Genomic DNA, 12,240 nt, shown 5'->3' on the forward strand with positions numbered 1-12,240 from the left:
CCCTCGCCCTTAATCATGTCCTGCTATGTTTAACCTTAACCTCTCCTTGAGTTCTGGACATCACTCTATCCTATGAAAAGAGCTTACTCTTGTTCCAGAAGATGTATTAAATTTCTGGATATTCAGCAAGAATATACAAACGTGTTCTATTCCCTTAAGGTTTCCCCATTCATTCTAATATTCTATATAATTTGATCGTGAATTTTTCATTTTGTAAACTATATATGGCTATACTTCCTTTATGGCTGTGTTTGTTTGACTGGAAATCTGTTTTGAGTCTCTGACAAATCTCTGGCGCTGATCCTTCTCAGAGATACAAGTATTAAAATTTAATTAGCTTCTTGTGTGGAAAAGGTTGAGTATGAAATAGAAACTCCCCCTGGCGGTCAAAATTATATTTCGATCTTCAACATAACATCAGTGTAAAATACAGAATATCAGATCAGATGTGTGTTTTAGGGCATGTTTGTTCTGGTGTTCATTCTCTTTCAATAATACCAAGACCAAGTCACACTAGATCAGCATCTCTCAGCTGCTCCAATTGTACATTGGATGCACTGATGTACAAATGGTGCATCCAATTATCTATGCAGTTGCAAGTCAGCAGTGGCTGACCCCAAACTGGGCTTCTACATAAGAAGTGAGCAACTGTGGTCGGTACAGTGGTACTTTTCTACTCCTTACCATTCTCATTAACTGTTAAAAACCAAAGACACCTGAAAGTGGACTGGAGGTCTACTTCTCATTTTAGGAAATTGGCTATTTTCCACGTGAAACAGTGCAAGCAGGCACTGAAAACTATTTGAAAAATGAAACATTCCAAGTGAGGGAATTCACCTTTTTAGGTATGAGGTTGAGTGGAAAGAATGCAATTTAAAGAGTTTGTTCCACTGGCTTAAAAGGCTGAATGAAAGGGCCGGGCTTCAGCACAGCAGGTTAACCACCAGCTGCAATAAATCTTGCCAATCAAAAGATTGGCAGTTCAAAGCCTGAGTCAGGGTGAGCTTCTAGCCTTTAGCCCAGCTTCTGTCTACCTAGCAGTTTGAAAGCAAATGTGAGTAGATAACATAGGTACTACTTTAAAGCAGGGAAGCATTTAAGACACCCATAAGGAAATGCCAGAAAAATGCTGGCGATTTGATCAAGGAGGAAGTTTACAAAAAAAGCTCTTTGGCAGGGAAAATAGAGTGACGGCAACCTCCCCCCACATGGCCGGAGCTGAGCACAAGTCTCCAAGCTGCCGAAGATGGGAAAGCCTATATACCTCTATCTATGTACAGTTGTCTGTCTTGTCCATGTACAACAGTATTGAATGTTTCCTGTATATGTGTTCTGTGATCCATCCTGCATCCCATTCAGGGTGAGAAGGGCAGAATATAAATACTGTAAATAAATAAATAAATTGTCAATACTGTCACAAATGGGGAAAAACAAATTTGTCCATTCTGTCAATGTTGCCAAAGCTGTTACCAAATGAAAATCTAGGATCCTAACTATGAGAGTTTGGGTACTTATTTTTTTCACATCAGTATCCATGCTTTTCCCATGGAGTAGGGATGCTGTCTGAGGGCATATTCACAGACTTGAAAAATAAGTAAAAGTCTTCTGCAGATCTCTGTTCAACACTGAATGGTCAGACATGCAGTATTTGTGCAAGGACATTGGTGTTGGAGTCACTATACACAGCTCCATCCTTCTTATCAATGTATCTGGACCCTATTCAAAGTACATGATCAAATAGAGGGGGTGTAATGTGGTGATTGAACAGGTCTGCCTATATGTTTACTTTTTAGTAAAAATTAAATCTGTCTTTAATAGGTGGCAGCGTAATAACTGGGATATTGATATTAAAATGGCAAAGGAGCACCATATTATGGTAGGAGGTAACCTGGAAATCAATAATCCTGAAAAATCAAGGGATGAAGGAACATATGTTTGTATAGCATACAATGTACATGGAACTATAAGGAGCCGAGAAGCAACTCTGAATTTTGGATGTAAGTTGCATTTTTCTTTTTAAAAAATGAAAACATTTAAATCATTTTCTACTTGTTGTTTTGTAAACTCTTTTTCTGTGGCACTGGTTCAGTTGTCATATGGTACAGTTATCATGTGTTCTTAAATGTATATAAATGCTATATGAAATATAATTTTATGTCCAAAAAACCAAAAATATACCTGAAACAACCCTTTCAAGGATTTTTAAGGCAAATACCACCAATATAGCTAGCATTGACATATGTATGTAGGGTTGCCTTTGAAGACTGTTCAGAGGCTTCAAATAATCCAACAAGAGGCAGCCAGGTTAATAACTGGAGCGGCATACAGGGAGCACACAACTCCCATGTTAGCTCCACTGGCTGCTGATTTGCTATCAGGCACAATTAAAAGTGCTGGCTTCGGCCTATAAAGCCCTAAATGGCCCCGACCCAGTTTACCTGTCCAAGCGCATCTCCCTTTATGAATCACTATGAAGACTAAGTTCTTCTTGGGAGGCCTTGCTCTGAGTCCCATCACTGTCACAGGTGCATTTGGTGGTGACAAGAGACAGGGCATTCTCAGTGATTGCCCCTTGGCTATGGAACTCTCTTCCTGGTAATATTAGATCTGCCCCCTCCCTCCTGTCCTTGAGAAGGATGGTGAAGATCTGGCTGTGGGACCAAGGCTTTGGGGCAGTGCAATGAGGCAATAATAGAATGGTGTCCTGAAATGGTTTTTAAGCAACTGATTTTAAAGTGGATATAAGTGATTTTAATGTTAGTGTATATTTATAGTTTTATGTCCCGGCATTGAATGTTTGCCGTATATATGTTGTCCTCCTCCCTGAGTCCCCTGCAGGGTGAGAAGGGCAGAATATAAATGTTTCAAATAAAATAAATTAATAATGACACTTAACATGAAGAGTAGCAGTTCCACATAATACATTTTAGACTGCACTATGGATTTTATCTTGGCAGACTTGTGGTAACACTTGTATAAGCATGTCAAAGACCATCAGAGCTAGTTAGTAAAATAGTATTTCCCTGATGCATGTCCTTTGAAGGTCAACATAAAATAGTTTTTGTGGACAGGGCAAAGCATGTTGGTGTTTAGTATGGTGTGAAGTTTACCTCTTATCTTGTGAGTCCTGGCTTACATTTTACTTTGGTGTTGCAATGGAACACCTATCTAGGCTGACCTCACAGTTCCAACCTTAGGGCTCCTGCCTTACAAGGAGTAAGTCACAAAAAGATGGAAAAGAGAGGGAAAGGAAGGAGAAAAGAAAATGGCAGATTTAAGACCAATTAGTTTTTTAATTTTCATGAGCATTCATGGATATAAACCCACTTCTTCAAATCCATACAGAGTGAAGAAGAAATGGGGTTATATCTACTTGCAAAAATAAAAACCACTTAGTATTAAAGAAGCTGCAACATTTATATTTTTCTTCTCCCACCCTTTCTTCTTTTTGTGCTGCAAGGGGCTAACATGACTGCTTCTTTGAAAAGTATTAGGCTCTGTCTGTCATTTGGACTATTTATCATCCCTGCAAGTTGCTCTTCTTTTATCTCTTGGCATGCATCCTGTTTTCAGAAAAACGAAGAGCAACTTTCTTCCTCTTAAAATATGAAGGCTTAACTTCCCATTGTTTGTGATGACATAAGTACATGAAAAATAATCCCTTAGAAATTATAGTCATCCTTTCTGTTTGATATTGGAATGAGAGAAATAAGTTGAAGACTAATGAGGTAGCTCATCATATTAGTTTGGAGGGGAAATGAAAAGTGATTATTCAGAACAAATAATCAATATATTGTTGTCTATCTGTTCATATCACTGTGTATTTATTTTGAATATATTTTGATATATTATTTATTTCTGTAAGAGTAGTTGCATGTTATAACATGATTATATAACATCATTGTAACTTCTTTCAAATAGATCTCTATCCTTTTACACCTGAAGAGAGACATCCAGTAAAAGTACGAGAAGGCGTTGGTGCTGTCCTTCTCTGTAACCCGCCACCTCATTATCCAGGTAATTAAATCCATATGTTTCAGCTTTTGTTGGAAGGTCAGAACAGAAACTAACATGATTACAAAATCACTAACTTTGGATACATGTGTATAAGCTTCATAAGCTGCTTAAACCCTGTAATATGAGAAGTGCTGATCGACCTCTCTACTTGAGATTTTTTATTTCTTTAGAGAGTAGCTGGTTTTCTTTAGACTAACTGTATTTGGTTGTTTTAAAAGCTTTAATTGATTAAGCTTTATGAACATTGCATGTAACTTCACATATAACAGAATTAACTTTGCACTTATAACTTTGTAGTCCCACAAATGGAAAACAATATTTTCAACCATAAATGAGTTCACTCATTATCATCTTCTGATATAAAGAATACATTAGCCTATGAAAGAATATATTTTACATATGAAGTAGTACAATTCCTCTCATGGAGAATGGAGTTAGAAGAGTGTAGAGAGCAAGTAGTACCATTGTTGCTATTGACATCATTATTTGGCTTCAAAAAGTACAATGGGACAAATTATCAAAAAGCGTTCCATAAGACGTCTCACAACCTCCGCACGTATTTTTATTGAGTTCAGAGCCTCCACTGTATTTGAGGTAAATAAAAAATTAAATACTCTGATATATAAAAGTCTCAGATTTGATCCCTAGCCTTTTAGGTTAGGCCTGAAAAACAACCTTGTACAATCACTAGCTTCAATTTTAATAAGATGCTGTCAGTGAGTATTTGTACAATACTAAACTAGAAGGATCATGTGTAGTTTGATGTAAGGTAGTTTTCTATTTTCTTATGATGCAGTATATGGTGATATCATGGATTTGGGCAATGAAAATCTTATATTAAATTTAAGATTCAACTGATTAGCGTTTCTAGCTAAAAGAAAATCTGCTTGCCATACAGATTCACGTCTCTCAGTCAGCTCAAACGACCAATAGCTTTAACCTCAATAAAATCACTTATTGTATCCTTTTGATATGTTCTGTTATGGTTTTATTTAAATGTTTTTTTCTTTCCAGATGATTTGAGTTATCGCTGGGTTCTGAATGATTTCCCAGAATTCATTACTTTGGATAAACGACGATATGTGTCACAGTCAAATGGTAATCTCTACATTGCCAAAGTTGAAGCCTCAGACAAAGGCAACTACTCTTGCTTTGTGACCAGCAATTCAATCACTAAGAGTGTATTCAGCAGTTTTATTCCACTTATTCCTCAAGCAGATCGTAAGTATTTTTCCAGCATATGTTGTATAAGAGATATTCTGTTCACCTTTCTTTTAGTTCCAGCGTTCTTCGCTCTGTGAATTTTAAAAAATTGGCTTCAGCTCTGAGGTAAAACTTTTAATTTCCCTCAACATGGCACCAATTTAGACAAAAGTTAAATTGGTGAGCAGGAGAAAATAATAACTTGATGGTTTAATGTTATATGAATGAGTTATGCCACCTCTTCACACAGGACATTTTTGCCCCATTTTGCCATTTTTAATTATGACTAGGACAGGGACTGCCATGCACCATCACACAACACACAGCAGACCCTGCCCACATTCCTCCCAAAGTGGAGAGAAGCACCGAAATGTGCTTTCTCCTCCACTACGGGCAGGAAAGTACAGTTTGGGTAGCTCCTCCACTTTTTGCCATGTGATGGCAGAAAGGGTGGCAGAGTAACATGCATTGCCATCCTTTCTGTTATTTGATGAGGGGAGGGAAATGGTGCCAAAACACCCCCTCTCATCCCTCCAAGGGATGAGGGGAGGAGGGGAGGGATGTGGAGCACTGCGAGCCACCTTGCGTCCCTTCCCTCTTACCATTGATTGCTGGTGCAACAGTATGGCCCGGAAGGGCCATGTGAAGAGGTCCATATTGAAGAATTTGCTCTGGAATTGTTCAAAAGCCATTAGAAATCATTGAGCCATGCAAGAAGCCAAACAACTTAAAGTGAACTTAATTGTTTAAATGATCCTGCCAACCACTTATGATGTAAACATGGTATAATTGCGCAGATCATATGATCGTATGTGCTGTATTGTGTGATAAGCTGGTTATTTCTTTCCTTCTCCCTTCACAATAGGTACAAAAGGCTATCTTCCAGATATCAGAGTCAAATTTAAAGACATATATGCACTTTTAGGACAAAATGTGACACTGGAGTGTTTTGCACTTGGAAAGTAAGTATGCTTTCAATTTAGTTACACACATGGTTACAAGTTTGAGTAGACTTTAATTGGGCTGGGGGCTAGCAACCTTAATCAGTAATCAAAGCCAAACCTGGTTTCTCTACACAATATTAGGGATGTCCAAGTACTCCCAATCTCTTCATTTCTCCCACTTAGAGCAGTCAACTGCTGCTTTTAGTCAGGCAATTATGTCATAAAATGATATGGTATGTAGTCACTGATATGCAATCCTACAGTGTGCTATGGGATGAATTTCCTGCTCCAATGAAAATCCTAGTTAAAATAGCAGATCTCAGAATGGGGCTTCAGCAAAACTGGAAATCAATCAACTTGATTATTTAAGAGAGTTTCTTGGAAGAAATTGACCTTGTGGAGCTAAGATGTTAGCATGTCAGAAAGGATGGGAGAAAGAGTCAAGACTACTGTGCCCTATTCACATATCTACTGTTTTCTTTCCCAAAGCCCTGTTCCTGAGATTAGATGGAATAAATATCTGGAACCTATGCCAACTAGCGCAGAAATAAGCATGTCTGGTGCAGTTCTCAGGATCTACAATATTCAGTTTGAAGATGAAGGGACTTACGAATGTGAAGCTGAAAATCATAGAGGAAAAGATAAGCATTCAGCAAAAGTTTATGTTCAAGGTAGGTAGACTCCTTTCTTACAATGAACACTGAAGACCATGTTTAAAACTCAATAGTTCATGCCTGTTGCTTCTTATATCATTTTTTTAAACTGCCTTTCAGTTCCAAAATTTAAGTGTGAAGTTTGTTAATGGACAGTATAACTTCAGAATAGGTGTATTGTCTTGTATTTAAATTGTGACTACTCTGCAAGACAATTAAGAATATAGTCAACTTTAAATGTTAATTTTTAATTTATATTACCATAAGTTAAGATATATATATATATACACAAACACACACACACACAATTTAATAAAGAAAACACTAATTCATTTCTAGTTGCATGGAGATTAAAGATGGGATTATTCTATTTTTGAAATTGTATGGAAAGAGCCTCCATGTGAACTGGAACCTCTCCTTTTCAGACATGTTACTTTTCATGTGAAGAAAGCAATTATGTAAATGGTTGGCTGGGTCCACTCCAGCTTATATTTTTCTGTATGTGCAATGAGTAATACATGAACAGGGATGATGTGTGGAAATCTTTTGGGAAACCATGATCTTTTTTTTTTTTTGAATGGCTTTGAGTTTGCATACACACCATACCTTCCTCCTACACACATGAGAAAGACACCATCTGCTTTGAAACAAAGTACAGATCACAATGAATTCTGAACCCAGAGAGCTGTGGTTTATTTAGATTAGAGATGAGAAACATGTAGCCGTCCAATATTGTTGGAGTGCAGTTCTCATCAGTCCTGGCAGGATAAGTGAAAAAGGATGCATGTTAGGAATGTGATTATCTGGAGACCCATATCTCAATACATCCCAAGTTAGAGTATAGTTCAAATAAGACTAAATGCATTTAAACAAATTAGCTTCCTTATATTGAACAAGATAGAGATAAATAATTTGTTCAAAAGAGGAAAACAAACAGTTGATTTCAAGTTTACATGAAAGACAAGAGTTGTATTTTCTACACCTTTCAGCATATCCAGAATGGGTGGAGCACATTAATGACACGGAGAGAGATTTAGGCAGTGAGTTCCACTGGCCATGTGTAGCTGCAGCCAAACCTCTTCCAACAATCCGATGGCTGAAAGATGGAATACCGGTAGGCTTAGATTACTTTTTTTCTAGAAGTAACAAAGAATATGAGACAAATTTTGGCTAAATAATATCCCCAATGTAAAATGTATCTTTGTGTCATACATTCAGCATTGTTTTCTGATTGGTTTTGGAATGGACATTTTCATCTGCTGTAACATTTAAAATTAACATGCTGTCTTTATATTGCTATCTGTTAACCCCAATCCTGTTTTCTTGCACTAGGAATTATTTCATTGTTGGACAAAGTATTTTTAAAATTAAATACTATCCAAAGAACGTGTGGTGTTTAAAATCAGAGGGCTTTTCTTCTTATTGTCCCTTTCTTGTATGGTGTTCAACTGTCTCTAACAGGGGTCCTCAAACTAAGGCCCGGGGGCCAGATGCGGCCCGCCAAGGTCATTTACCCGGCCCTTGCTCAGGGTCAACCTAAGTCTGAAATGACTTGAAAGCACACAACAACGACAACAACAACAACAATCCTATCTCATGAGCCAAAAGAAGACCCACACTTCCCATTGAAATACTAATAAGTTTATATTTGCTAAAATTGTTCTTCATTTTAATTATTGTATTGTTTTTAAGTGTTTTTGCACTACAAATAAGATATTCACAGTGCACATAGGAATTCATTCATTTTATTTTTCAAATTATAACCCGGCCCTCCAGCAATTTGAGGGACTGTGACCTGGCCCTCTGTTTAAAAGGTTTGAGGACCCCTGGTCTCTAAGATGGTCTCCATATTTAACTCTGGCTGAACTTGAATACAGCTCCGCCAAGCATGCTATTTTATAGTCCTTCTGGCCTTTCTCTCTCTTCACCTTGCAGCCATGAAAAGACTGACTCTTCCAAGAACCAAAAGTGCCTTGCCAGAGGCTCCACCCCTGAGGGGATTCTTAAATGGGCAGGGCAACAGAGGCTTCAAATGCAAAGAGGCTGTCTAGACTGACCTCCCAGAAACTGTACATAAAATATTAATCCCTCTAACTAAAAAGAGCTTAAATAGGGGTAAACAGTGAGGGTCTTCATGGGGCACAATAGTTATGATAAACTACATCGCATTTCTGACAGAAAATTTGCATACTGTATTACCATGCAGGATTAAAAAAAGTGACACCTTATTTTCAGACCATATAATTATCCTGAATGTAACAAAGAATCTTGATTGTTGTAAGAATTTTGTATTTTTTAAAACCCTGATATTTCACTCTCTTTACATTCTCCTCCAGAGGAGAAAAATACTGAAATGAAGAAAAATAGTATGCAGATGAAGTCATATGTAATAATTAGCTATGTGCTCTTATTTTTAATACAATTAATCAATAGATGGTGAGCCCTTTAAACTACATATACTTGAGTTGCATCAATCACGTCCTCTGTGGTTTTAGTGTAACACATTCACCACCATTTGCCAAACACAACATTTAACACTGTTCTCAGTATTATGAATAGTTAGAGGTACATCAGGTAACACTTTTTTTTCCTTTGTCATTTTAGCCTATGTATGTCTAAAATTTAAAAAAACACTATTTTTTTTATTTAAAATACACATTCTTTGCTCTGTGGTTATTATTTGGACAAATGGCAGGCAGATAAATATCTGACTTATTAAAAACTGAAACTGAGATTATAGTACTGAATTCTGCTTTGATTTATTTCCACAATATTTTGTGTGCTTTTTTTTTTTTTGTAGTACTGGAAGGGAGACTTGAGATTTTCTAGCCTGAAGAATGAAGACAGTGGCATGTATCAATGTGTAGCAGAGAATATACATGGAATGATTTATTCAAATGCTGAGCTAAAAGTTATCGGTTAGTGAAAAAATAATTTGCGTTATCTTCAACTACTGACAATAAAAATGTCATGAATCATCACTGGCTTTAAAATGCTTGTTTGGACCTCTAAAATCTTTTCGAACTAGTTACCTAAAGGACTGCATATTCCCATATGTGTCTTTCTAGATTCTAAGATCTTCCTATAAGGACCTCCTTTGAGTGCTTCTGCTATCTGAAATATAGCAGATAGTTACATATAAAGGATGAAGACATCTTGATCATTCAATCTCTATGTATAGGGACTCCTTATGTTATTTTTATGCCAAACAAAACAATTTTTATTTTTTTCAGCCATTCAGTTTCCTCTACCTCTTAAGCTAAGCAGATCTATATGGTGTCTGCTAATAATATAATGTTTAAATGTTTCTGATTTCACTTCTTTATGTTTATATGTGATATTTAATTTTATGTTTTTCTGTTGTGATTACCTTGAAATCATATGAAAGGCTTGTATAAATGTAAGTAACTTAAAAGTTAACACAAATGCAACATTTAACTCAATTTAATTAATAGATTACCCATAATCTATAATCAATTAGAACTATTTTCATTCTTTGCAAATATTCTGTAAAATATATTTGTCTATATTTAGAGTATTTTGGACGTTAGAAAAGTAAATATTATAGGTGCCTGTTCTGTCCATCAAGTATAACAACACAAGCCAATGGTCAAAGCAAAATGGCTTCCCCCATTTCCTTACATTCTTTTTGAGCAGGAACTAAACTGGCCACTGATCTCACTGGAGTTGTTGCTTTCATGGAGGAAGTAGATCAAATTATGCCAAATGAATAAAATGTATTTTCAGGGAGGATGGCTTATCAAGTTTTTTATTTAATTATGCTGGTCAGTCTCAAAATTTCTATGCACCATATTTTTCTGTAACAGAAGTTTTTGTGCTATCTTCGGTATCTAAGAACAAAATATCTTGAGGTCTAGGGATGTGCAAATGTCTTTATGTTTATTCAACTCTTCCATGAATTAGAAGAAGTTATTAAATGAAGAATAAATTTCTTCAATTCTGCCTTGTCAAAGATGTAAGTTGTAGTCTCATATAGGCTTCCAGAAGTAAATGAGAAAATCTCAGTAGGGCATACTTCTGAATTTATGTGCATAAGCTTGTGTTAGTAGAATCATCTATAGCTGCATACATGCCTAACAATGCATGTCTTTTTTTTTTACAGTTTTAGCTCCGACATTCGAATACTACCCAATGAAAAAAGAAGTTCTGGCTGCTCGAGGAGGTCAAGCTATAATTGAGTGCAAGCCCAGGGCAGCTCCCAGGCCAAAACTCACATGGATCAAAGGGGCAGATATTCTTAAAAACTCGACCCGGTCAGTATTACTGGTTACAGTTCAACTCAATGTGTGCTTCACTGCTTAAAATGGAACATACCACAAATAGTCTAGCAAGGCATGGGCAAACCTTTTTGCCTTGGGGCTGCATTGATGGCCCAGCTGGGAAGGTCAGGATGGAGGGTGGGCATGCACTGGGTGGGGCTGGGTCAGTAAGGGGTGGGGCTGGGTCAGGAGAGGTGGGGTGGCCCTTCCTCTTAGCAGGAGTGTGTGATCCATCATACAGGCTTTCCCCCCACTTTATAGAAGACTCTTTTTTTTTTACATTCCGGTTCTATTCTGCGACATAGCACAGTATGATAAGAACAGGGATCAACAGGTCGGAATCAGTATTTCTGTATAATCATAGAGTGCTTGTTGTCTACTGATACTGTGCTGACACCAGCAGTGAAAGGTTGGACAATATGGGAGGGATGATTTATTCCTTCTAAGACTGGACTGAAGTACAGTTGTCTAGACAACATGGGAATGTTTATTTTTCTTTCACTATGCTATAACAGGTCAGTAGGGGGGGGGGGGGGAAGAGAAAATAGGAAATATCTCCTAGTTGCCTGGGCAGCAAAATGACTTTCCTGCTCAGTACCAGTTGACAGAAGAGTGTCCTTGTTTTGCCTTAGCTATTTTGTGACTTCTTTTGGTATTAGTCACCAAAGATGAAAACAGCTAAAGGAGACTAATTTAAAATATTTAGGATACAAGGGAAACACAGATTTTGCATTTTATAGTCAATAGTTATTGTGCAGATTGTACCAATTTCTGTAGCCTAGACCCAGATTTTTTAGGCATAATAGCTTGTTTAGATGCCATGGAGAGTTAATGAAGTTTCATGCTTTATAGATTACACAATTCCTAATTCTGTGGGTATATTTACATCTTTTTATAATGTCTGAAGTGAATCCTATTCTATATCAATGACACACGTCTAGAAGACAGTATTCATGACTCAATATCATGAGTTTTCCTTTTTTAAAAAATGTCTTTTCTCTCTCAATCTCTCTCCCCGCCCCCCAAATATATACGCATACCAGGAACTTGTCACATTATTCTAAAAAATAAAACTGTAGTGTCCTAGTTATAATATTAGTGTTAGGATGTGCACGAAATCATTAGTTTTTATGCAGTGTGCAA

At 36.9% G+C, this 12,240-nt stretch overlaps 1 protein-coding gene across 1 annotated transcript in view; it reads left to right on the forward strand.

Annotated features, from left to right (window-relative positions):
* CNTN1 (contactin 1) overlaps positions 1 to 12,240 on the forward strand; it is a 207,829-nt gene that overhangs the window by 158,986 nt on the left and 36,603 nt on the right. The window contains exons 7-14 of the mRNA XM_060777601.2: positions 1,819 to 1,997; positions 3,922 to 4,017; positions 5,032 to 5,238; positions 6,086 to 6,182; positions 6,654 to 6,835; positions 7,807 to 7,931; positions 9,618 to 9,735; positions 10,941 to 11,091. Of these exons, the coding sequence (XP_060633584.2) occupies positions 1,819 to 1,997; positions 3,922 to 4,017; positions 5,032 to 5,238; positions 6,086 to 6,182; positions 6,654 to 6,835; positions 7,807 to 7,931; positions 9,618 to 9,735; positions 10,941 to 11,091 (1,155 nt within the window). The remainder of the gene's footprint in view (positions 1 to 1,818; positions 1,998 to 3,921; positions 4,018 to 5,031; positions 5,239 to 6,085; positions 6,183 to 6,653; positions 6,836 to 7,806; positions 7,932 to 9,617; positions 9,736 to 10,940; positions 11,092 to 12,240) is intronic.

The sequence above is a fragment of the Anolis sagrei genome, chromosome 5 (genome assembly GCF_037176765.1).
Source record: "Anolis sagrei isolate rAnoSag1 chromosome 5, rAnoSag1.mat, whole genome shotgun sequence".
Classification (NCBI taxonomy): domain Eukaryota; kingdom Metazoa; phylum Chordata; class Lepidosauria; order Squamata; family Dactyloidae; genus Anolis; species Anolis sagrei.